Raw genomic sequence first — 27,915 nt, 5'->3', positions numbered from 1 at the left:
ATAGTTCCTGTTCAGTTTTACAAATCAACCCTTTATATCTGCATGAGGACTAGACTTCCTGGGGATGACTCTGACTGAAAAATCAGCAAATGAGACTGAGCAATTGGATTAAGTATATTTGCAAGTTTGTTGAAGCAGATCATCTAGTTTAACCTGTGGCTCAGTGCAGACCAATATTTGTTTATTAAATTTATTTATGGGTGGTGTATAAATGTATTCGATTTATATACCACCCATCTCATCTAGAGGCTTACATCAGAGTAAAAACAACAAAAGAAAGCGTTAAAATGTTACAGTGGTAAATAATAACATTAAAATGACCAATTAGATAAAATATTAATGGGACTGGAACAAAAACTTGTAACTAAAATATACAAATATTTATTAGATTTCAAAATGGAAGAGGAAACAGTCAAAGGCACAATGATTGCATGGGCACAGAATTTTGGATACACTACAGAATTAGAGGAATGGGAGAAAATATGGAACAAATTATAAGTTAACGGTATCCGCAGCATACAAAGAAAATATGCACAAAATGTTTTAATAGATGGTATTTAGCTCCAACAAGATTGACAAACATTTATCCCAACAGGAGTCCAAAATGTTGGAAATGTAAAAAAGTTGACGGTACATTTTATCACATGTGGTGGTTATGCCCTTAGACCAGACATACTGGATCCAAATCAAAAATTGGTTACAAGAGATCACTGGGTATCAGATTGAGCTCAGACCGGAAACCTTCCTCTTAGGAATCATCAAAGATAAGATTACCGAAAGAAATAAAATACTTACTCTTACACATTACAACAGCTGCCAGAATAGCCTTTGCGCGGGTATGGAAAACCCCAAATACTCCTAATGAAGAACTAATAATACATAAAGTAACAGAAAGTGCTGAGATGAACATGTTAACAATGAAACTGAAAGAAAAAGATGACTCTGAATTCTTTTTAATCTGGAACAATTGGTATAAATGGTTAACAAACAGAGCTAAGAAGTGAGACAAAAAGCCAAACTGAAATAATTCTTAAGAAAGTAAAACAAAAGTTTGTAAATTATATAAAGATATAAGAATAGTAACCATAGTTAAAGCTATTGTTTAACATTAGACAAATGTAATACAATGTATTCTGATATTTAAACCAAAAACCTGCACAGATGCCAAGAACGCTGTTGATACCATGATGTTTTACGATGTAATAAAAGAAACTCAATAAAAATATATTAAAAAAAATAACATTAAAATGAAGGAAGATGACAAGAAAGGAAGCAAAGTACAAACAGTCTATTATCCACCTCCAGAATGACATGGCCCCAGAGGGGCCCCAGGCCAGTTGGCAGAACCAGGTTTTGAGGTTCTTATGGAAGGTCAGAAGAGTGGGGACGGATCTCATCTTGAGGGGCACCACGTTCCAGAGAACGGGTGCACAAATAAGAGTGATGTTTTTCTTTTCTTTTTCATCCCATTTTGATTCTTTTACGACATGAAAATGGGCAAAGGTACTGGAGTGAATGACATTACAATTGTGCATGGTTCGTGGGAGTAGCAGCCACTTTTTCTCCAGTTTCGTTGTAACTTTGAATAGTCACTAAATGAATGGTTGTAAGTCGAGGATTACCTGTATTAACAAAACGGTTTCAGAGAATGAACTGCACTCTTTTTTTAAAAAAAAAGTGGAGCTGATCATAGCAAGCCAGGTTACACTGAAGATGCAGAAGAGAAAGGACAAATAGCATACCTCTTGTAGGCTTAATGTGAACGCATAATAAAAACGTACAACTTACAGAAGCCACTGTATTTAGAGTATTAAGGAGAGAGGTGGGTATTTCTGAGGATAGTAGAATTAAATAGTATACAGTCAGATGTGCAGTGTCACAGATTGAGTTCTTCTGCAGTCCTTCAGAAACGATTGAAATAAGCATTATCTATGATTCTTAAGGGGCTGAAATTCAGACACTTTGGGAGAATGGCAGCATTCTCCGTTTTTTTCCTGTGGAGGCAAGCCAAATAGAAGACAGGCATGCTAGTATGGGGTTTATTAAATGTTAAAAATACGCAGTTTGGTCAAAAATTCATGAACTCCCACGGTACTCAGGAGCAGAAACACAAGGAAGCTGGCTTTGGAGTCTATGCTCACAAACCGAGTGTAAGAAATAATATTTATTTTGCGTAGTTTCTCTGCATAATTTATTTTGATGTCCCTTAGGGATACCGTTCTCCCTGGTATCTTTAAAATTTATATAAAAAGCACATTTTGGCAGGAGAAGCTGCTCTTGTGCAGGTAGTACAAAAACTGTTCCTGGCTAGAGTTCTCTCTTGAAAACCCTTATAAGCATTTCTGCCAATAGTTTGAGTTGTTCAGTGAAGGAACTAATGGAGAAACTCATCCAGAATACCTCAAATATTTACATGACATTAAAAAAAGTCTGCCCAAAACTGACTATGCTCTTAACGTAAAACGAAGCCCATACATTTTATCATCCCATGTCAGATCAACTCAAATAAAGAATGCAGGAAAAAAGATTCATCTTTTATTCTGCTTCTACAGCTTAAAAAAAACACAGAGATATGATGGGGAAAGCCAATCTGCTCCAGTTCTCCTATCTTGGCACACCAGGCAGTGTATTCCTCTCTGCTGCCTGTAAATTGGTCTCCAAAGTTTCTCAGCTTGCCCATGGACCGATCAATCAAGAGAGACTCTGAGCTTTGTTCAAAGTGAATTAAGCTGAGAAAAAGAACATCAGACTTCTTTAGTTCAAGTCACAGCTCTTGCGGTCCATGTTGTAAGCCAACATCTTAAATCAATGCTGGAACTTGCTGGTTTTGAATGTGGCCACTCTGAATTTCTTGGAAGAAAAACGAAGTAAGATGGACTTCACTGAAGCAATTGTCTGAAATCTCTGGATGCACTAAAAATGAAAGGCCCTTGCAGATTCGTCCAGTCACAAAAAAACCCCAAAACAAACAAAACCCAAGTGCCCCCATCCCCCCCAAAAAGCAAAAACCCACATTAAGTGTCACTGTGAACCTGTATTCTGGTTCAAGGACATTTTTCTGCCCAAATATCCTCAGATTTAATCCAGAATTTTAGATCTTAATTCTGTACAGATGGAGATTCTCATTCGGCTCATTTCCTGTCCTCCTTTCCAGGAAGGATATCTGTAATCCAGTAGCGAAACAAAGAAGAGACTGCCGTGACTTGATCTGCAAAAACAAACAAACAAATTTTTCACAAAATGTCACAGTTTTTTTTAGCAAGCCTGTATGTTATGATAGAACTAAAAGTCTTTGCAATCCCTTGAACGAAGCATTTCAAACTTGATAACTGTTCTTATAACTGTTCTTATATATAAATATAAATACCCATTCTTCCTTTTTTTTGCACTTGAATTACCCAGTTTAAAACAACAACAACACAGGCTTGATCACACAAAGAAGTGGTGTGTCCTGCTTGCTCCTAGTCCTCATGAGGCGCTAGGTTTTGAAAAGCAGATCTCTTGCCAACTTTCTGCTTTGCAGCCAGTTGCGACGGCCCCGTTCCTTCCTAGATACCACCCACATTTTGGAAAGGCTGGGAAGAAAGCCATAAAAAGAAATACTGGGAAGAACTCATAAAATCAGGAGAAATGGAACCCATTTTAAACCCAGCCTGGGTCAATTTGGTGCCCACCAAACATCTGCAGCAACTGCTACCCAGCTGCAGGTTGCAGAGGATGGCGGGCATCCTAACTCCAACAGCTACAGCAGCAGGCAGGAATTCAAGCAGTGAATCCCAGGGCTTTACAAGGTTTCAATAAAGATTGCAAGGATGTAAAAAAAGAAAAGAAACTTGATAACTGTTTTACAAAAAAACTTCAATCGGTTGATCTCCAATACAAATTGCTTTGAGCAAAGAGCTTTCCAAATTTATACCATGAAGTACTGGACTTTTCCTAATTACCACTTTGATCTAGTAGTTAAGGTAGTGGAATCTGAGAGGGGAACCTGGATTATGATCCTGTCTTAAGCAACAGAAAGCAACCGGGTGGCTTTTGTGGCCACTTATTTTCTTTCAGTCCTGGAAAAAGGGGTTAGCAACCCGCTTCCAAAAATGCCGCCTAGAGCAGGGGTGGCCAACCTTTTGGACCTCAGGGAACACCAAACTCATAATTTTAAATCCTGCGGACCACTAATATGAATTTTGACTGAAGGTGGCTTGATGGCGTTGGTAGGAGGGAGAGAGAGAGATCCGATTTAACCTCGGAGGGCTGGCGGTGATGTTCTCTCTCTCTCTCTCTCACACACACACACAGAGGTCCCTCACCCCCCCCCAGCACCTCCAAGGCATCCATATTCCTTCACTTACCTGCTTTTCAGTTCTGTTCTTGTGGGGGGAGGGGAAGAGAGAGAGAGAGAGGGAGGAGGAAGGGAGAGGGTATCCTACGATCCCAAATAAAGAATGATCGATCATCTCTGTCTGCAGAGACTCTGGGAAAATCCCCCCAAAAGTCTGCAGGAAAATTCCCCACCTCGTTTTCCTATCAATCGATCAGTCTTTATTTGGGATCACAGGATACTGTCTCCAGCTCCATTCTCAGGTGGAGAGAGAAACTTCTGGCTTCATGCAAGGAAAGCAGCAGAAACAGCAGAAGTCTTTCTTTCTCTCCCCCAAACTCCACCAGAAATGAGCCTTTGCCAGCGCAGCCTCTTGGAGCAGGAGGCCTTGCAGGGTCCCAAAGACTCATTTTTGGCAAAGTTTGGGGGAGGGAAAGAAAGACTTTTGCTGCTTTCCTTGCGTGCAGCCAAAAGCAGAAGAAGAAAGAAGCAGAAAGCAGCAGCCTAGTGGCCAGGCCAGACGCATGGGGTGAGTGGAGCAAGTTCCCCCTCTCTGCCCTTTCTCCCTCCCCTCACTATCTCATGTTGTTCGCAATGCAATCGACCCAAGCCTTGTGTTCCCACGGGCCATGTGGGTGGCGCAGCCTTGTGTTCCCGCGTAGCCTGGATTAATTGCTTTGGGGGTGCTTTTGGAGTGACATTTCTCTGTGGACCATCAAAATTTTTTCTCATGGACCACCAGTGGTTGGCCACCACTGGCCTAGAGGGATAGATAAAAATAAAAACCCCACACCATTTTTTCCAATGCATTGCTTTCCATTTTCAATATACTTGTCGATTCCCTTATGCTACTAGTTGTACTGGTTTACCAGTACCATTTTCATCCTTTTCCCTTCAGTCTTCAGTTTTACTGCCAGTCTTTCCCTCTTCTGCTTTTTTTTTCTTTTTCTTTTTTTTGGGTGTGTGTGTGTGTGTGTGTGTGTAAACATTTCCTCTCTACATTTCCCCACCTTTGTCTACATGATTTTTTATTCTCTTTTCTCTCTCTCTCTGCCTCTGCTACTTCATTCCTCCCTAAATGCCTTCTCAATCTTTACACCTGGGAGGCAGCCCTCGCTCTACTTTCAAAAACTTTCTGGAAGACCTGACCCTTTCCAGTTTTAGCTGTACTCCCACTGTCAGTAGGAAGTTCCTTAAAGCATTATTCCAAAGGGACGGAAATCTTTGATAAGATGCCATCAATAACAACCCCATTCCTCCTTTAAAATTTGCTTAAACTGATATTCTAGTTAGGACTCCTAGTTCCTTTACACTTATCCAGCGTTCAGTTCTTTGATCTGGGTTTCTTACTCAGAAATCTCTCTCAATATCTGTTTTTCCTATTCTCTCTCATCTTTGAATCTTTCGCGCAAAATCCCGTTTTTGCATTTCGTTAGGACACACACACACACACACATGCATGCACACACAAAATTCCTGCATTCCCATCTATTCCTTTATTCTTTCAAATAGGAATCAGTACACAGGCAAAGTCTTGTTTGGTTTTAAACTTTGGCGTGTTTAGTAACTTACACATTTTATCAATGAAATATGATTAGGTACAACTGTGAGCTGCCCCAAGTTTGTTTACTTAAAATCATGTTGTTTTCAGGTATGGAAATATATGCAAATCTTAACTTTTTATTTTTGATAATAGGGCAGAGAGAAAAAAAAAACAACCTCTACATATTATATAAGCGGTATAACTGAGAATAACCCAGAATTGTTGCTTGCAGGGACATTCCTTGAATATCCGATGGAAGGCTACATGCACAAAATACGTGGGAAGTATTCGAGCCCATGAGTATTAAAGGAGCTATACAGCACAAGCATAAATTAAGGACATTAATATTTTCAAAACAAAAACACAATTCCTGCCTCAAATGTAACTTTTCACCTGTAAATTTTGCTAGTAATTTTTAGTAGATTGGTCCACTTGTTTCCTTAGGTACATTGATGTCATTTCCCAAACCTACAGTGCTTGTGGCCCATCTGATATTACAAATATTCACACGGAATTTAATCAGAATATTACCAGTGCAGGCACAGAGGAATGTATAATATTGATAACTAACATCCATCTCTGGCAACCATGAAATTGATGCAATTTAAATTCATAAGACAAGTGGCTACAGCTGGCAAATCTTGGATTTGTTCAGACTAGTTAGTACCTGTTTGAGAGGCCAAAAGAGAATACAGGAACAGTACGATGAAAGTGAGAAAAAATGCACACTATCACAATATCCTGGAAAAGGGTAAAACCAAACTACATCCATATGTATCAGGTGCAAGAAGTCAGGGACCAGGATATTAAAAAATACAGTACTACAAGTTTATTTCATGCTACTTATTCAGAAGAATCTGAATTACTAACCGTCAAGGCAAATTGGTACCACATAAGAGTCAAAGGATTTCAAGAGGGCTGGACTTATGTTTCTTATGGGGGTGTAGAGACTCCAAACTGATGATGCACTTGACCCCGCCCTCGAATTCAGCCTCGTCACCTCTTACATATGGGCATAAAGAAAAATGATGTGGACATGTCTACGAAGTCACCAGGAATCAAATTTGATCTGAGGGCACCTTTACTTTTGAAGACTAGAGTCTAACTGTAATAAAGGTAGCCCTTGTTATCCGTAGTCTTGTAATACCTAGTTTTGCATATCCATGTATGCATGTATAAATATCCTGCTTATTCATAGTTTGGGGTGTGGGATTTTTTGTTAGTCTTTGTGCCAAACTTCATATGCAGATTTATTTATTTACTCTTAAGGATTAAGGCCAAGTTACTTACACTTGTATTTGTTCCTCCTTTTCTCTTGGTCAAGGCAGATTAATCTGGGGCTGGCACAAGCATCCCAAAAATTGATCAAGAGCCGCCTTCAAGATCATGGAAAAAAAATCACCCACCCACAAAGCTCCATTAATGCAAGTGGCAGGCACTGGCACATGAAGTTCCACTCATGCAAGTGGAGGGTGCTTGCATTTGTGTGTGAAGCTCTCATCGCACAAGCTTAGTTTCGTGCTGCACGTTTGCCCACCACTTGTGAGTGGGGAGCTTCACGTGTGCACACTTGCCTATCTGTCCGGCAGTCCGGTTTCAAATAGGCCATGGTCTGGTAATGGGCCCTGGCCTGGAGGTTGGGGACCCCTGATCTATTGTGTTATGTTGGACTGGTATGCCCACAGAAAAGAAGAATATAACTACAGCCATCTATCTATCTTGTGCAATGCTAAATGCTAAACATCATCTTCATGGTTCAATTTTTAAGGTAGAACCCATTCGATTTCTTTTTCTTTGGATATGATTTCTACTACATGGAAGGCAACAAAAAGTCCAAATTGTTCAAGGCAAATAGGATATAAACATCTATTACTAGTCTAGAGAATTCACAGAATTATTAGAAGACAGTTCCATAGGATTTTTTGTTTTTTGATTAAGTGCTTAGAAGACATTTTTAGCTCTTTAGTGGGTGATAATTTCCAAGGCAACACAAGAGAAGACTATTTTTGACTTGATGCTTGCTGACAAGAAAGAAAGAAAGTGTTAACAGTCTGGCTTAAAAGAAGAGGAGAGGGGATCTTAAGGCCAAAGAAATGGTTCAGTAATCTGAGTGAAGGAGGAGAGCTTCTTAATATACTCGTTGAGATCATGGTGTCCATACTTTTCAGCTATGCCTCTTCCATGATTTGGCTAAATCAAATTTGCACGTGAAATGCTACTCTTGCCAGCAGCCTCACATTTCCTGGTTTCCAGATGCACTAAAGCCATGAAGGGCCTGCCAGAAGGTGCTCCTTTGCATGTAGCTCATTACGCTCCTATTCCAAGCAATCTGCTTCATTTGGGCAAGAGTATGATTGGAAGCAGCTGGCTGAACAGTGAATGTATACAACAACAAAGCCTTTATTGCTGAGGGGAAAGAAACTCACATTTATACTTGGGAAGCAATATATTTTCCATACACTTATTTATTACAAAAGGGTCTGATTGGTTTAGTGCTTGCCTTAATAACCAGAGGGTGGGTGCTTCCCACTCACACAACACCTAAAATCTTCAGATGGATTCAGATTAAGTCGTGGTCATGACTCTTTCCATTTTGATGGTTCGAAAAATGCCATCAATTTTCTGTGATTTCAGCAGTAGGGAAATATTACGTCTCTTGGGGTGCATAACGTGACAGCTGCTTTTCAACCTGTTGTTGGGTTGTCAACTGCTCCCTGCTACTAAACTAAATTTAATAAACCAACATTGAAAGATCTCTTTCACTCACCCTCTGAGGTTCCTGAGAGCTAGAAACAAATGCTTATTCCAACTGTACCAACAACCCTACCATACTTCCAAGAGCCAACATGCTGAAAATTTCACGAGGAACAACCTATTAATATTAGACACACATAGACTGCAATTGGATTAGTAGTGTGGAGGCTGCCAAAATCCTCAGAATAGATCCAAATAATGTGAGCAAGTAGAGCCCCAACAGAAACTTTGCCTAGAAAGCAATCAACCATTATACACAACCCTTTTATTTTTTAATCTCCAAGGTACCTGGCAGTCCATAAGGTGTAGGTCATCAGTCATGAACACGGGTGCCACGTACGGCAGAGGGAATTCAAGTTTGTTGGCTGTCTAGGCAATAGAAAATGAATTTTGTGACTTAGGACTATGCCTGCACTTTCAAATATGTCAAGCAGCAGCCTGGTCTTTGTTTCAGGAGATCAAAAGTAACAAAGCAACAGGAAAAGATGCATGAGGCATGGATGTGCACTTGTTTTACAGGGAAAACAGCACCCATGCTCCCTTAATCTAATTTATATCATAGCATTTTAGGAATGTGGATTTATGCCTGGGTTGGCTTTACAGCATTCAAGAGAGCTCGACGTTTTTTTTTTTTAACAGCTTGTTTCATAAAGCATAAAAGGAATGGTATTCCCGTGGCTTTATGTTCAATAAAACAAAGACACAAAATAAAGGCAGGACAATTAACATTCATCATTCAAATAGGACATGTGTGTAAAATCACTGTAGAAAATATATTCCAAGCAGTCATTCCATATGGAACAGTTGGGGATTCAGGAGCAGTAAACATGGAGACATACCAGTGTTTCTCTTCTATAGCTTTATATGGGCATGTCCATTCATGTGATTTACAAGAAGGAGAAGACTCAAATCGGGAGCAAAAATAAATACCACAGGATATCAGTGACATTTGCTTCTGAATAAATATGTCTAGCTTCACCAAATAAAACACAGGCACACAACTCTTTACTTTTTTTAAAGCGCCCCCAGCTTTAATTACAAGCTTACAGGTGAGGCTTTTTTTATTTTTTTACTGTATTTTGGCCTTTCTCCAATCAGCTTAGTGCTGTATATCTCAATGAAATCCTACTAGTGATTAAGCTAAGAGACTTGGGCAGGGCATATACAGTGCTATCAGCCCTGCAAGATAAACCAAACTTGGAAACCAAAGACATGAACGCTAATGCTACTTTCATTATCAGATTATATGGTCAGAGAATCTTGAAAGTCTGAATCCTTTTATCATCCTAAGAATTAGGGAGGATCATGTCTGAGATGCTTTCCCAAATTATATTTCTTCTCTGGACCCAGATTTCTCTTCTCTGACTGGGTCTTGGCTTTGGATCTTCTTCCTGTTCTCAAGGTTAATCCTTCGGCCCGTTACATACAGGTAATCTTCGACTTACAGCCGCAATTCAGCCCAAAATTTCCATTGCTGGGCAAGGTTAAGTAACCTTTGCCCCATTTTATGACCTTTTTACCACTGTTGTTCAGCAAACTACTGTAGTTGTTAAGTGAATCGTGCAGTCATTAAGCAAATCCAGATTCCCCCATTGTCTTTGCTTGCTGGAAGCTGACTGAGAAGGTCACAAATGTTCATCACATGACCCTGGGATAGAGCCACTGCCATAAATATATGCCAGTTGCCAAGCACTTGAATTTTGATCACGTGACCAAGGAGATACTGCAATGGTTGTAAGTGTGAAAAACGGTCAAAAGCCACTTTTTTCCAGGGTGATTGTAATTTCGAATGGTCACTAAATGAATGGATATAAGTCAAGGACTGTTTGTTTACTCTGCCCTCCCAAATACTTGCCTTCTTCACCCCTGATCTCTTGGAGCGGATCTTTCTGAGTTAAAGCTACTATGATTATACTACAACCAATATAGTTACCGAGACAGATGGGCCAATTGTCTTAGGGTAGGGTTTTGTTTCTAAATATATATTTTAATTCCTTAAGTACATAAGAATAGCTCTGCTGGATCTGGCTTCGGTTAATCTTGGTCAGTTCAGCATTTTGTTTCTCACAGATTCCTTTAATTGCAACTTTCTGAACCAAAGTATGAAATGTTTTGATGCATGAAAAGTATATAAAATAAAAACCACAAAATAAACTTTTACATTAAGTAACATTTTTTTAAAAAAAAAAATCTTTCCTTTCACCATTGAAAAGCCGAATGCCTTTTATCTGGCTCTTTCTGTCAGTCTACCCATAAGAGGAAGATATGTGAGATTTAAAATAATGACAATGTCATTGATTTCAAAGGCAATGATTAAATGCTTTAAAATGCAGGAATGATACTTTTTTTTGCAGGCTGTTAAGTCTAGCCATATGATCTACTTCACATATTTTATCTGATATGCACAGTCATAAAGAAAGCTTGCATCTGGTGGTGCTTTTAGATGATAGAACCTTTGAAAGAACTGTATAATTATGAAACATCTACAACATATAGAAAGACTTTTTCCACTTATTTTGGTGTTTCTTTGGAAATCTGTTGTCATTGAATCTTATTGGTTGTAAAGTGCAATGGAATCTGAGTCTTAAAATTCAATACGAAATCACTACATGCAGATGAAATAAAAGGAAGGCATGTATCATCCCTCTGATCAGATCCAAACACAAGGATATCTGCTTTGCCAGAATGATGAAACAAACATGGCAATGTCGTGTCTTTATGTGCATGTGATACTGCACATACAAAAGTGTGGAGCATACATCGTAATGTTCATATTGTCATTTGCCTCCCTCTTATTCCCATGGATGAAAATGACTCCAAAGTATAATTTTTCCCCCATGGATGCAATAATCCATACCCTAGCTATTCTGAGATGAAGGCCATGTTTGACTTCTACATTTCCAAAATTGCCATACTAAGCACAAAGAATGTTATGAATTCCTAATCCTCTGGCAACAGATATCATCATCAAAGATAAAAGGATAAAGCTGTATTTAGAGAAAGTAATATACTTCGTATAATCCCTGAGGTAAACTGTAAAACTATTGATCACAAATCTTTGCTCACAGAACAAATAGCCAAATATGAAACGAAGTCCCTTGTGCATCAAATCTCTTTCAGTATCCATTGTATTTCAGACGAAAGTAAATGTTAAATAAACAGAATTGAAATCTGCGTGCAGTTTAAATTGTGGGACTGATCTACGTGTAACCTGTTCCCCAAATGTTTGTTAATCTCAGAGATAACCACATATTTTATTGCTAACATCACTGGATACATTGGGTCAATGTATTTCTAGCTGGCTGAATAGCTGGCTCAGAAGTACAATGGATCTATAGATCATTCTTTCTTACAAATTAATTTTCAAACAAACTTTTGTTTTTGCTGATTTGATCCCATGAGAGCTTCACTGCATCTAAAATGGCTTTTAATTTACTATCATCAAGAGAAGTCCTATCAAGAAATAAATCTCTGAATGTAATGCTTTTCTGCTACTATTAATTGCATGAATTTATCTCATGGTACTATAAAAGCTGAAATAAAAGAGGACAACTAGTGGATAACTCAGTGTCAGAAACTGTCCCCATTTTTTTTCTAAGTAAGCAAATTATTCTATAAAATTGATTCAAAATAGATTCAGTAACTTTCCTTGGCAACAGACTGAAAGGATAGTGCTCCTTCCAAAAAAGAAAAGAAAAGAAAAAAGAAAAGAAAAGAAACAACACTAGTTTCAATTGTTGGCTTAGAAATTATTAGCTTTTACCACAGAAAAAGCTTTACAGTTATGAACGTAATAGAGCATGCCAATTACATTTGTAACCCGAGGATTCGTTAATTGGATCACGTTAAATGAACTTGATCCTTCCCTGCTTTATCCAATGCATTCGCTAATTGAATGGGCAGGTCATTAAGTGCATATGAGGTATCTCAGGGTGGGAAAGACCACGGGAGGCCTAGTGCTTCCAACTGCTCAAGGCTTCTTCCAATCTATTGAGATATCTCATGCTCCAAATATGTCCTACCAGATCTCCACAGGCACTGCACCTGTGGAGACTCACTTACATTTGGAAGATCTTGATGATCTAGAGAGCTGTCTCTTTTCCAGCCTCTCTGTCGCGGTTTCTTTGCCTGTTCCCAGCGCTACAAAAGTACAGTGGTGAAAGCAGAGGCAGAGCGCGAAGGACCCATCCTCCTCAGCTTAGCTGACTCACCAAGGCTGCCTGTGCAGGAATCTACTGTTGGAGCGCTAAGCAACCTCAATGAATGTGAAGGAGCCCAAAACCATGTCCCCAAACATTTCTGCTTTCTGTGCCAAAAGGTTTTGCAAAGGGACAGACCTGAAGTAATGCGAGATTGTTCCCCCAAACCCTTCCATCCCTTTGCAAAAGTTTTTGGAGTGGAGCACAGGCCTTTTGGGGGGGGGGCGGTATGATCTTGCACTCCTCCAGGCCTCTGTCCTCTGCACCAAAAGCTTTTGCAAAGAGACAGAGGTCTTCAGGGGCGCAATCTCATGCTCCTTCAGACTCACCAAGGCTATCTGGTGCTGCAAAAGCAGATCTGGTATCCTGCATAGGCAGCTTCAGTGAGTCAGCCAAGCTGAGCAGGGCACACTCGTCCCTCTCTTCCTCTGTTCTCACAGCTCTGCCTTTGAGAGTGCTTGCAGCAGGCAAGGAAACCACGCTGCCCTGCAACCCCGCAATGGAAAATCTTGGGAGGAGATTGCTTGCTTGAGGAGAGATAAGAGTCAGCTTGTTCTGAAATTCTGGATCTTTGAAAGGTAAGTGAGTAATTGGTAGCAAGGTGTGCCTGTTAGATCCCTGTGGGAGGGAATAAGCAGCGGAAAGGATGCAGTGTTTCTGCGGTTGGTTCTAAGAGTGAACAACTGCCATTATGATGCAACATTCGTAACTCGGGACTGTGTCGTAAGTACTCTTGGGGGGAGTTGTAACTTTGAACGATCACTAAGTGAACTGTCATAATTCGAGAACTACTTGTAACTATATATTGGAAAATGATCCATTTAGGGTTGTACAGCTGATTGGATAATCCTAGATTCTTCCCTCCACATATAAACATATTCTGCATTTTTTTTTTATTTAGTGGAGATAAACATAAAAAAACAGTTTAACAATACATCCTGTTTGCAAAGCTAATTTTCATAACAAAGCAAAAAGCAATTATTGGGATTTCTGTAATGTCTTTTTTAGCTGTTTTAATTATTGCATTATAATTTTAAGCAGCAACTGGTTTATACCTTTAGTCATTTGTATTCCCAAGCACAAATTTGTGAAATTACTTAAAGATGTAACTGAAATAACTGGAAATATATGCCAACAAAAGAGTTCCAACTTTTTACATTTTATTATTAAATCCAGATAAGCTTGAAGTAAAAAAGCAACTAACATGTATGTACTTTAAATAACTCTGCTCTTAACTTTCAACAGATTAGATTAAAACAATATGTATCATAAAATAAAGGTTCCCCTCACACATACGTACTAGTCATTTCTGGTTCTAGGGGGCAGTGCTCATCTCCGTTACAAAGCTGAAGAGCCAACGCTGTCCAAAGACATATCCATGGTCATGTGGCCGGCATCACTAAACGCCAAAGGCGCATGGAATGCTGTTACCTTCCCATCAAAGTGGTCCCTATTTTTCTACTTGCATTTTTACATGCTTTCGAACTGCTAGGTTGGCAGACGCTGGGACAAGTAACGGGAGCTCACTCTGTTACGCAGTGCTAGGGATTCAAACCACCGAATTGCCGACCTTTCTGATCGACAAGCCCAGCATCTTAGCCACTGAGCCACTGTGTCCCTCATACATATCATATACAAATATTAATAATAATATATAATCATTTATTTATCCATTTATTTATAAAGTCCCATCTTTATTATTTTTACAAATAATTCAAGACAGAAAACATATCCAACACGGCTTCCTCTTCTTATTTCCCCTAAAAAACAACCTTGTGAGGTGGGTTGGGCTGAGAGAGTGTACCTGGTCCAAGATTACCCAGCTAGATTTCATGGCTAAGGCGGAATTGGAACAGTCTCCTGCTTTCTAGCCTGGAGTTAGACTGGTGTAGTGGTACCTTAACCACTACACCAAACAGGCTCTCGTAACTAGCATTCCCTTACAGAAATGGAAATTGTAGCAAAGAAAGAGAAGCAAATTCATAACGATCAGATGAAAAATCAAAACAATTAACCTTTCAAAGACCTTCATTCCATCTAGATAAATGACTAATAAACAGCCAATACACAATAATATATTATATTAGATATCCAAATTAAGGAATGTTATGTTCCAATGAAGCTCATTGGATCAGTTCAAAAAACGTGGTCTATGTATCTTTTCAGCAATTTTTCCATTATAGAAGCTAAGATATTTTTATTTCAATTTAACAATGCAATTTTTATTTTACTTCATTTTCCTGTCTTCAAGTCAGTCTAGACTCCTGGTTAGAAATCCAGGCAATTTTTCTTAGCAACATTTTGGAAGTGGTTTGTCCATGCCTTTTTCCTAGGGCTGAGGGCTTTTTCCTGGCTTTTTCCCAGCTGACTTTAGGCTAAAGGGGAACTAGAACCCACCATCTCCTATATTTTAAATGCCTTAAAAAACAAATGGACTCATAATTCTATTGATCAATTTTGCAATTGTAGGGGGTAGAAATTTTTTTATTCTTAATTTACATAGAAATTAAGAACACATGCATTTACGGAAAGAAGGATCTGATACTGTTCTCATGTCTTCATCATTCGTAGTTGCTTTCTGGATGCAATGAATGAATTTCCCACAATATGAAAATATGAATATATTAACTAGAACCAAAAGTGCAGACATACTTCTACTGTTTAACGATGACAGTTAGGGTTCTTTGCGATCATATAGCAGATTATTTTCTTCCTCTCTGCTATGGGATGTAGTACCCACTTGATATGCACATTCTACAGTTCTAAGACAAGTGTACTAAGAAATTAACTAAAATGGCTTCCCTTTCCTTTTCTTCTCTTTAAAATTTAATCTCTTGTTGTCATTGTATAAAATAAAGCTTTTTCATTCCTGCTGGGATTTTCTTGTTTTCTCAATGCTAAGAATCAAGCATTCCATGAACTGGAACCTGATATATGCCAACCAAAGGAATTCTGGCATTGATGCTATTCCATATAGGGGATACATTATATAGTAATAAGCAAAACCTTGCCCAACCATATGTTTAAGACCGATGTGCATATTTTATTTTTGAGTTAAAGGTCTTTCCATAAAATAAGGGGTAGGGGTAGGATTAAATTTCATTTGATTTCATTAAACTAAATTAAATATACTTAAGATGATTATTCTCCTGTCATATATTTAATATCTCCCATCTATTGGAATATAAATTATGTTTAAGAACCATTTTTAGGGGTATCTGGCAGCAGCACAGCCACTGCAAAAAGATCATGGAAAGCCATGACTGACCAGAAAGCAATTTCAAGATTTAAATTCTCTTTTCTGTACAAAGAACTTATTTGAAGTTGGGGGGGGGGTCTACATTTTGACCTGCAAAGATACACTGAATAAAAATCCATTATATTTCTATGAACGTTAATTATTAAACAAAGAACAGAAATTAAAATGCTTGAGAAGAATGGTTTCATAGGAAATCTGCATGCTAGAAGAAAACTCATAACAAACTTGGGTTAATTCAGCTTACCGTGAGGCATCTCTGAATGTGTACTGAAGTCTTTCAGGGCAATGTTTAGTTCCTCCACATTCTGCAGAAGGATGAATGATTTCATTTGACGCAGATGTGCAATATCTGATGAGGACAACATGCCCGATTCAAGGCTCTTTAAAACCTCATGGATGTTTCCGGAGCTCTCAGCTGACTCTGCAGAGTTTGATAGCTCTTAAGGGAAAGAAAAAGTAGCAGTTAGCAAGGTTTTCCTGGTTTACAGCGTACAGATATTCTTCGCTTTACAACAATTAGTTTTATGACCGTTCGAAATTACAACGGCAATGAAAAAAAGGGACTTATGGTCATTTTTCACACTTGATGACCATTGAAGGATCCCCGTAGTCAGGTGATTTGAAATGAAAAAAGACTATGAAAGACTCACAGCACCGTGTTTCTGCATCTGGACCTCTTAAATTTGCCAGGTCCATCCTGCTCTGATGGGTCTGTATAAAATCATACATACATCTTGAGTCCAGTCTGGATTAACATCAAGTGAGCTGAGAAGATACAGGCATTACACAGAGTGTGTGACTTCAACCTGATATTGATATGAAGAGAGCTTCATACCAACATCAATTTTTAAAAGCTGAGGTCCACACATAATCAATAACTAGACCCCAAATTATGAACTCCCTCCATTTACAAGGGTTATGGGATGAGATGGCAAAGGTGTCTCGTGGATCTTCCATATATGTCAACAATCCCTTGATGCCACAGCCTCAAAACAGCAACATTCATTTCAAAAACAACTCATCCTAGAACTGTACTACTACTCCCTAATCTGTGATTTGAAATAAAATCATTACTAAAACAACAGCAAACACATATAGAAAGAGGCTGAAAGCGGGAGAGAAGTCACCCAACTGTTTATGAGACATTATGGAAAGAAAGTGAATAAAAAGCACTAAGATGCTAGTTATGCTAATATTTGTCGTAGTGCAAACAGACTATTCCCAGTGTCAATGTAAATCAAAGCAGAAGAAAAACTGTCTTTCACAAACATAGCCAATTTTCCTATTCTTGTCATAGATAGATGATGGATGGATGGATAGATGATAGATAGATAGATAGAAAGATAGATAGATAAAGATATTTTTCAAATATGAAAATGAATTTTCTTCTCTATATGCCCTTTCACATCCCACCCCTTTCTTTCTGTCTAATTATCATCTCTGGTAGTAAAGCTTCAAGTTTATATTCCAACAAAGGTTTGCAGATACGGTTGAAATTCAATCTGAACAAAATAAAGGAATCTGTGTTCAGTACAGCTACTTCCTAAATCTGAAAAATGAAAGATCATTTTCTTTGAAATCTCTGCCTGTGGGTGTATGATGCCTGCTCATGAATAATTTACTAGACCTTTGTGCCACTGCATCTTCTGGAAAGTATAGCATGAAATCATACTATATGCCACTGTCCCCCATCCTTTAGGAATTACATGGAGACACAGAAAACAGGTTCTGTAGCTTATGTGAAAAGGGGAAGCTTCACTGCATGCGCTTAGAAATGCATCTCATTAGAACAAGTGATGATTAATCATATATTCAAGTACATCTAAAAGCATAGTTCCTTACATCTGCTATTGTATCAGAGATTTCCTGGAAGTAGGCATCAAACAGAAAACAAGAACAGGCAGGAAGCTTGAATCAATACAAGTAGTCTTCGACTTAAGATCACAATTTGAGTCCAACGTTTCTGTTGCTAATTGAGACAGATGTTAAGTGACTTTGCTTGTCAGATCGCAAAAGGTGAATCGCATGACCCTGGGACACTCAGTCCTCATTAGATTTGAACCAGTGGCCAAGCGTGAATTTTGATCATCTGACTGCGAGGATGCTGCAACAGTGATAAGTGTGAAAGCGGTCATAGTCCCTTTTTTCAGCCCTGTTGTAACTTTGAAGGGTCACTAAATGAATGGTTGTGAGGACTACCTGCACTGGACACAGCCTGACACACTTCTAACTATCCATGTCTTCTGAATCAGCTACAGCTTCCAATGTAGAACATATTGCAATAGTCCACATATGAGGTGACTGAGGGTTGAGCAATTTTATTTTCTCCACTTGCTATCTTCTCTTTTCATTCTTTTCTAATTTTTATGTTGTATGAGGTTTTTTTTTAATCTTTCTCATTGTAAACTTTAATAAAAACTATTATTTTTAAAAAAAGATCAGCTTCATCTGCATCCACTAGGCCTTGGCACTGCATGCAACGTTGGCCACTCCTCCAGAATAAGATCATAGATGAGAGAAACTCTATTACAGACTAATCGTAGTATTCAGAAGCAACAGCGAGAGGTCAAAGCTTCTGAGGATACAGAGACTTGGTACTGGAGCTGAAAAGTGGAAGTGATTTTAAGAATTGATTGCTTTCCCATGAATGGCCCACTTCCAGATTCCATCTGTATTTTTCTTCTGCTTCTTCTGTGAGTGGCACAGGTTGGGTGGCATAGATTGAGTGGCTCCTGCTGCCTGAGTGGCAGTATGTAGTCCTTCATGGCATAAGGCCTAGCTATCTTCATGGCCTGAAGCCTGGCTATCTGAGTATCCTTGTTTCTCCACCTTTCTCATCCAAAATGATATGACAGAAACCTGGTCCCAAGTTTAAATAAGTGTCATCCAACAGGATGTAGAACTGTATTTTCCCTGTCATGATGCATGTTCTCTAGTCTAGAACAGTGTTTTTCAACCTTGGGCACTTTAAGATGTCTGGACTTCTATTACCAGAATTAAAGTTGCCAAGGTTGAGAAACACTTCAGTAGAAGGATATCATCCTGGAAGTTTGATTGATCCTATCCTTACTGGGACAAGCCTTGACAGATAAGGTCATTTCTTAGACAGCCAGTTCAGGAATCACATACCTTCCGAGGGAATTGCATGAATACGTTACCTATGTTGGTTCCCAGGTGACTATCTTCTTTATAGGATGGGTGATCTTATAAATGTGATAAATAAAGGAAGATCTTATTATCAAGGGCAGTGGAAATGTCTTCTTGGTTCCTGCGTATAGGAACTAGGGCTGGTCAAATCTTCAAAAGGGAGGAGGGTTTAGCTTCAAAATAGTTTTGAGCACACATCCTCTCCAAGCTGCTTTCTCAAGCAATGCAGCCCCTTTCTTTCTAAGAGTAAAGCAGTGTGGGAGAAGGCTGAAGGGGAAGTCTTCTCCTGCAGTCCTGGCTGAGATGGTTCCAGGCTGGGTGGCTTTGCCAAACAGGGCAGAAATTAGACCGGTATGATGCATCTGAGAGTCTTCAGTTGACTCTTGAGAAAGAAGGCTGACAGGACTCTTTTCCAACAGCTCTGGACCCAATCTGTTCAAAGGTGTCTTTTTCAGGGTTTGCTTTGTTAAGACCTTCTCTTCAACGGAGAGTCCTCAACTTACAACAGTCCATTCAAAGTTACAATGGCATTAAAAAAAAAAGTGACTGATGACTGCTTTTCACACTCATGACCACTGCAGCATCCCCATGGTCATGTGATCAAAATTCAGATGCTTGGCAACTGGCTCATATTTATGACGGTTGCAGTGTCCCAGGGTCATGTGATCAACCTTTTGTGACCTTCTGACAAGCAAAGTCAATGGGGAAGCCAGATTTAAGAACAATATTATTAACTTCACAAGTGATTCACTTAACAACCATGGCAAGAAAGTAAATGGGGCAAAACTCGCTTAACAAACATCTTACTGAGTAACAGAAATTTTGGGGCTCAATTGCGGCCATAAGCCAAGGACTACCTGTATCCTGTTGCCTTAACCTGCAAGGTGAATCTAAAACAGTTTGCATAGGTCCAATAGGAGCTATGCATGTATATTCTTTCTTTCCCAAATTGAGAGCACAAAGCCATCATCAGTCTTTCTCCCCCACCTATATCTGACAGTGAAAAATAATTTGTTTTCCCTCCTTCAAGTCACTGTCATGCGTGATGAAATATACCTACTGCCAGAAAAATAGATTTCCTGTGTTGCTTGCAAAAAATCCAGAATGTCATCTACTTTATCTGCAACTTCAAGCTCTCTTTCTTTCTTTTCTTCGGGCATATATGTGAAATCGGTAGCAACGGGTTTTCCTAGCAAGCCAGCTGCTCTCATTTTTTCCTTTCGCCGCTTCTTTTTCATTTTCCTCTTTTGGTTTTGGGTCAAGTTTGGAGAATCCCTGGGTTGCAGTTGCACGTGATCTCCAATCGGGTGTTCAAGCCCTCCACGTTTTGCTGGACTTCCATGTCCATCAGCAGGAGTTTGAAAAACGTTCCTCCGTTTTTTCCTCCGACGCTTTCTTGGATGTTGCTCTTTATCATTCTCCTCTGTGCGTTGAAAGAAAAACACAACAGACTGTAAATATAATAGGGGGTATGGAGCAATTTGGCTATCTGAATGAAAACACCCCTTTTCTCTAAGATGGTGATGCTTATCTCAGATTGGGGGAGGGGAGAGAGAGAGGGGGAGGGAGTGAATTCATTTTGATTACAAGTACAAGTAGTCCTTGACTTACAATAGTTCATTTAGTGACCGATCAAAGTTACAATGGCACTGAAAAAAAGTGAGCTATGGTCATTTTCACACTTACGACAGCTGAAGCATCCTCATGGTCACATGATCAAAATTCAGATGCTTGGCAACTGACTCATATTTATAATGGTTGCCGTCTCCTGGGATCACCTTTTGTGATCTTCCAGCAGGCAAAGCCAATGGAGTGGCCAGATCCACTTAACACCTGCAGTGATTCACTTAACAACCATGGGCAGAGAGGTCATAAAATAGGGCAAAATTAACTTAACAAATGTCTCACTTAGCAACAAAAAATGTACTTAATCGTGGTCTTAAGTTGAGGATTACCTGTACTTTTATTCTTTATTTACCATAATATATTCCTCATTAATGAGTGGCATGAACACTCTCTCTGTCTCTGTCTCTGTCTGTCTGTCTGTCTGTCTCTCTCTCTCTCTCACACACATACACACACAGAAGACAAATTGGTATTATGGTGTAAGTTTTGATAAGCGGGGGCTGGCCGACACAAAGGAGAGAATGAAGTGAGATGAGCACGAATGCTGGGTATTACTATTTGGTTTGGATAGGAATAAGGGCCTCTTCATTTGGGTCAGAAGCCCCTACAAATTATAAACATATAACATTCAACACTGAGCGAAAAAAATAGACATAAAATAGGTCATAGAAATTTAGCACATGTTAAAAATATGTAAATATTTAACACTTAAATAAATATTTAAAACTAAGTGTCATTTAGTTTTAATCCTATTAAATTATTAGGATTGAAATGAAATGACATTCGCCCTGGATCGGGTCATGTCAACAGTGTTTTCTCTTGCCAGCATGAGGTCTTTCTCCATACATGTTGAAGGACTTTGTAGCATGTGTGAGATGGATTATACTTCTCCCCACGTACTTTCCACACAGAGTGTCTTCTATAGGGAACCCCCATATGAGGATGAGAGCTAAAGACTAAGACACAACTTTACGAAAGTGGAAGAATTGGAAGGAACGATTGTGGTAACACCAATTTTATTTATCTTCCACTTAATTAAGCAAATTACAGCTTAGAAGAATGTATGTAAGAAGCTTCAAGGTCAACTTAAATAATTTCCAATTAAATAGTAGGTAACATGAGAGATCCCTCCCTCAGATGATTATTTATAAAGTGTCTTGCTATGTCCTCAAATAAAAATATATAAGAAAGTATACTTATATTCCATGTTCTCTGACATACCCATATCCCTGCAGATACACAAGACCCTGTTTTCAGCTAATGCTAACAAGAATGACAATATTGTTTTACATACTCATCTTATTCTACTGCTGAGTTGATTATTAATATTGTATTGTTTTTATCAGCTGGCACTAGCTTTGTCTTAACTTTATTATAACTCTTTGCTAGTGTACCATGTTTCACATTTTTAATTCACCTCTGCAGTGCCCAGAAGATGCTCTTCACTGAGAGGGCTAACAAGCAGAATTAATATGCACATACATCTACTGAGCAGCCAGTGATAAAAAACATGCAAGAAAATCTATGTTTTTGGTTTCTAAATGCTTTATTTTTGCTACCGTGTTTCTCAGAAAATAAGGCCGGGACTTATTTTCTTTTGAGCCCCTCCCTCAAAATGGCTAGGCCGTCTTTTCAGGAGTGAATTAATTTCTCCCCCCCTTGCACCCTTTCCTAGAGCGCCCCACGGGCAGCCACGCCTTGCTACCAGCTGCTACTAACAGCCGATCATGGCAGAGTGCGGAGGGCACCCTACCCCCACCAAGCGCCTTTGCTGAAGACCCAGGTATGGTGTTGGTTGCAGGCCGGATCAGTGGGCAGGCGTCGTCATCATGAATGTCAGCCTCAGCAGGGCACTTTAAATCGCAGGGCACTTTAAATTGTGAGACCTTCGGCACACACCACTGTTGCTTTCCCTTTGCATTCCTCCACTGGCAGTGTTTCAGCCGCTTTTCGGGCGGGGGAGCCGCCTCTGTAGCTTCCATGATTCCTGCGGGCGCTGGCAACAGAATAGTGGTAGCACCAGCGGGAATCGTGGAAGCTACAGAGGCGGCTCCCCCACCCAAGAAGTGGCTGAAACCCTGCCGGTGGAGGAATGCGAAGGGAAAGCAACAGCGGTGGAGGAAGCAGCAGCAGCGGGCGCCGAAGGTCTCACGATTTAAAGTGCCCTGCTGAGGCTGACATCCACGCCACCACCGCCCACCCGCTGATCTGGCCTGCAACCAGCACCATACCTGGGTCTGTAGCAAAGGCATTTGGCGGGGGTAGGGAGCGCTCTGCCATGGCGAGGCGTGGCTGCCTGCGGGGCACTCCTAATGGCAAGTTCTCCCCCCTGCCCTCCCCCCATTTGGCATGTTTTAAAATAGGCCTAAATTTGGGGTGGGGGATTAATTTCATTTTATGCCTACAAAACATGCTGGGTCTTCCTATTGGGGGGGCATATTGTTGGAGAAACATGGTAGTTTGGCTTCTGGCACCCAATATTCATCCGGTGCCTCAGCTAGAATTCATCCCCAGCCTTTATACTAATAAATTTGCTCTAAATATGAGAACTGCAATTTCATTTTTGTAACCTCTCCATTCTTGGGCTTTGTTAACTCTGAAACACTTCCTCTCTCTTTTCATAATATCGGCTCCAGAGTTGCAAGTTCTTTAATTGACAGATGAGTGACTCACTGCAAAGCAGTTCTGATCCCTTCAAAGGAGAGGGAATAAAAACCCATTTGCAATTCAACACTGCAGCACAAAAAAGACGGAAATAATTTGCACCACAAACCTATACCGAATTAGCGTTTTACCTGTATGACAAATGAAACAAACATCTCCCGGGAGAATACAGAGAGATGAGAGGAAGAACAAATGACAAATACATTCCAACTCTGCATAAAATGGTACAGATGTTAAGGTATCATTGCTTAAGCTCCCTTTTTAAAGAAAAAAATGTAAAGAGATCTAATGCTTTGAGGAAAGAGGGGTTGTAAGCTTTTTCTATGTTGATAGAAAAATCATAATCCTACACACGCTTATCTGGGAAGAGGTCCAAGAGAAACTCACTCATTAGTTAAAGAAACATTGCAACCTGTGTTCAAAAACCAAAGACAACATTTGTGCCTGACTGAATTAGTTGTATAAAGCACCTAATGGAAGTTTTCTTTCTTAGTAGTATTCTCAACAACAATAATAGAAATAATTTATAAACAGGAATACATGAAGGGTTTCTGTAGGAAGCATATCCAACCTCTTATGTATTTATAGCTCTTTCTTTCTATTACAGAATTTTTAGTAATGCGCTATAAGAAGAATTCTCCAATATTTTACCATCCAACTTAGGGGGTCAAATTAGGCCTTCATTTTAGCAAAACGGTTATACCATGTGTCCTCTGGCTGTGTCCTGCATAGGAGTAAGGTAACAGCTACTCTGTTCTCTGGTTTGTTCATCTTCGTGGGCATATCGCTTGCAAGAACCTAGAGTAGAAGTTTGATCTTGAAGGAAACAGTATACCAGAGCTCTAGCTGTTTACCAACATTAGATATTCAGTATCTTTAATATATGGTTGCAAAAGAGTGGATTGCTAAAAAAAAAAGACAATTCTTAGACTAAACAAGAGTTCTTTATGAACAACTGTGGTGTTACAAATCATAACTATGCAATTAGGCTTGATCATAGGTCTTCAGCGACTGAAAATAATTAGTCCAGTGTTTATATCTGTGTGATGGAAAACTTACAGCAATCAGACAATTATCTCCAAGTAAGCATGAACACAGAAGGTGGCTGCTTAAAGACCATTAGCTATAATTCTTCTCACCAAGCTGCCACCCTGCGACAAGAATGGCTGACTGACTGTCATTTTGCACATTTTACAGGGATGGAGGAAGGTGGCAGTTGTGCTAAAATATAGCAATAATGACCATTCTTTTACTGGGATCATTAGCATTGCAACTGATTTTCAGGAAGCTATTGATAAGTCAGCTCTAACACCAAGACACTGGCATTTTAGCTGTGACCTAACATTAGGGTAGTCATGCAGCTGAAAAGAAAAACATAGTCATATGTATACTTTTATTAGCACTACATTTCTGAATCACCTGTTGCTTAAATGTATCATTAGCAACATTTTCCACCAAATAAATCAACTTAAAGTAAGAAAACAAAACTTTCAATAAGTTAAATAGTTTTAAAATCCACCAAAACCAATATTAACTAAAAGCCTGACTACTGACATCTACTTTTAAAGCTTCCTCCAAGCAATTAAAAGACTCAACAATTATTCTAAATCTAAGGGCTCATTAAAGTGAAGGGCTAACCTTGAATTTCTGCTAGGAGAATCAGCAACTGTTGCAACATTTCTTCAATAGACTAGGCCTGAAGTGTCCAGGGCTTTAAATAACCATCAGCTATTTGAAGTTGATTTAATTTTTTTTGTAAGTGCTTATTTCATAACCAGGAAAACTAACTAGTAGCCTTTGAATCAATCAGGCAATCAAATTTTAAGTCCATAGTTATATATTTATTTCTATAACTTCTCCAAATTCAAGCACAACAGGTTAAGTCTGCCAGTAGCAACAGCACTTCGATTTATATACCACTTCACAGTGCTTTACAGCCCTCTCTAAGCAGTTTACAGAGTCAGTCTATTGCCCCCAACAATCCAGATCTTCATTTTACCAACCTTGGAAGGATGGAAAGCTAAGTCAACCTTGAGCTGGTCAGGACTGAACTGTTGGCAGTTGTAGGCAGAATTAGCCTACAATACTGTATTCTAACCACTGTGCCACCATGGCTCCAACCTTCAAATTACTGGTAAATGTGCCAGTATTCTAGAATAATTTTCTTTTAACAAATGTGGACAAATGTGGTTGACTGGCTAAGCCTGGTTTAAAATAAAAGTTCCTGCTGTTGCCTCAGTTTGAGGTACCAGGGGAAGAACTGGATCCAGAATGTGTATCAGTAGGCTAGACTTCTTTCTGAAGATGTATACAACCCTATCAGTAGCAGGAAGATTTATTATGTTTCTAGAAACATGATTCCACACAATCAGCACAGGTGCTCCAAACTTGTTTGGAGCCAGCTTCCTTTTTTTTTTTTTTTTTAAGACAGCCCATGGCCACTAAAAGTTGGTCATCTCAGAAAACTGTACTACTCTCTGAAAAAGCCATTGTGGGACATTGTATTTCATCAGATGAAGAGTCTGTATCAAAAATCCTGAAGGACACCCTCAACAATTTCATGCAGATGTAAAAGTGATGAAGGCAGAAGAGTCCTTGTGGCACAATGGTTAGAAAGTATTGAAAGCAAACTCTACCCAGAACCTGGAGCTCAATCCTGACAGGCTTAAGGTTGATTCAGCCTTCCATCCTTCTGAGGTAACATGAAGACCCAGATTTTGGGAGGCAATATGCTGACATTGTAAACCACCCAGTGAATGATGTAAAGCACCATAAGGCGGCATGTAAGTCTAAGTGTTAGTGCTATTGTTATTGCTAGAAGGGAGACACAGGATCTCCATATAAATTATCCCAAATAATTGTGTAGAAAATCAGTGTAAGAGATCAGAATGGAAGAGCTACAAAGCAAATGCAGATCCATTCCTCCCCCCACCCCACCCCACCCCAGACAACACCGAATAATATGATAGATGGCTGACAAAAACAATCGTCACGCTCCATGTGACAAAAATTCATCAAGCCATCTAAGGCAATTTTAATGTCACAGCCCACTTTCTAAAAATAAGTTGTGAAATATGCCATGTGGCATAATACCATCATACTGAGTTTTCCCATTACCTTTTCTTATCCCTGGCAGTGTGCTGCCAGAACACACAGCAGGGAGGCAGATTTTGGCAGCCACCCATGTTTTCGTTAACTTCTATTTTCACCCTCATTCTGCAGAACTGAAACACAATGTTCAAGATGTCTTGTTTCAAAGATCACATTGGAATGTATTTTACATCTTTTCCAGCTTATTCAAGCTGGTGTTCTGAACATGCCCAACAATTTCATAGACATGAATCCAGATCTCTGCACCACTAAGACTTCCCTCCAATGTAACAAGTAATATCCTGTTCAGGACAAAACGTTGAAGGTAACTTATACCATAAACATCTTGCTCATAAACTTGGCGCTAGGTTGCCTCCATTTTCCATTTCAGATATATTGGAAGGAACCAGCACTATGTCTCACCTGGCAGGCAACAAGATGAATTCAAGGTGCTCACAAACATGGAAATAAACCATCTTTCATTGTTGCCCCTGTATAGTTGTTAATTAAGGTAGTTATTTATAGCCCAATTCTCCATGACACTGTCTTGGCCCTTTTCAAAATTGTCAATTAGCATCCATTATTCCATTTGATGATAGCAAATCCCAAGCACAATTTTCTCCAGTTTGCTCCCTCATCATTTCTAGCTCAGATAATAGCCTGTGGATTGTTGCCAATCAAGCTTGATGAAACATACAAGTAATTCCCTGGATGTTCTGCAAGCAGAACCAGGATTGTAAAATGATTAGAGACCTTGTTCTCAGTTGTTGAGAAGAGAACACTTCAGGAGCTACATAATTTGTGGTCTGAGACGATTCTGAAAAGTACGGGACTATGTTAGAAAACCCTAAGTCCTTACTAATTTATCTCCCCCTTTATTATTATTTTTGCAATTTTGTTTTTCTTAATCTGGCATGCCAAATATTGGTTTATGAATAAGACATTCGAAGAGCCCCAAACAATCTTTCCCTCATTTTTTTTAATGCAGTACATTCAGCTTGATGGATTAACTATATTTATATAGTTAGCACCGTGCTGGTGCAGTGATTAGAGTGCAGTATTGTAGGTTAACTCACCCCTCACTGCCAGCAGTTCAATGCCAACTAGCTCAAGGTTGACTCAACCTTCCAACTTTCTGAGGTCAGTAAAATGAGGAGCCAGATAGTTGGGGGTAATATGCTGACTCTCTAAACTAATTAGAGAGGGCTGTAAAGCGGTATATAAGTCTAATTGCTATTGCTATATGAATGTAACTGGATCTTTTACCCCTTTAACTGAATTGTTAAAAGTGGGGTTGTTATTTTTTCTCCAAATT

General features: G+C 39.3%; 1 protein-coding gene across 1 annotated transcript in view; it reads right to left on the bottom strand.

Annotated features, from left to right (window-relative positions):
• Window positions 1–2,522: 2,522 nt before the first annotated feature.
• The window catches only part of ERICH1 (glutamate rich 1), an 83,335-nt gene continuing 57,942 nt past the window's right edge, over window positions 2,523–27,915 (bottom strand). Inside the window, exons 4-6 of the mRNA XM_026695223.2 lie at window positions 20,281–20,643; window positions 16,318–16,512; window positions 2,523–3,208 (exon numbers count right to left, since the gene is read on the bottom strand). Coding sequence (XP_026551008.2) covers window positions 3,132–3,208; window positions 16,318–16,512; window positions 20,281–20,643 — 635 coding nt within the window. The 3' untranslated portion in view covers window positions 2,523–3,131. The remainder of the gene's footprint in view (window positions 3,209–16,317; window positions 16,513–20,280; window positions 20,644–27,915) is intronic.

The sequence above is a fragment of the Pseudonaja textilis genome, chromosome 1, assembly GCF_049901715.1.
Source record: "Pseudonaja textilis isolate UNSWEBS1 chromosome 1, rPseTex1.2, whole genome shotgun sequence".
In the NCBI taxonomy this organism is placed as follows: domain Eukaryota; kingdom Metazoa; phylum Chordata; class Lepidosauria; order Squamata; family Elapidae; genus Pseudonaja; species Pseudonaja textilis.
The sequence above is the reverse complement of the archived record's forward strand: the minus strand, read 5'-3'. Positions and strand labels throughout refer to the sequence as shown.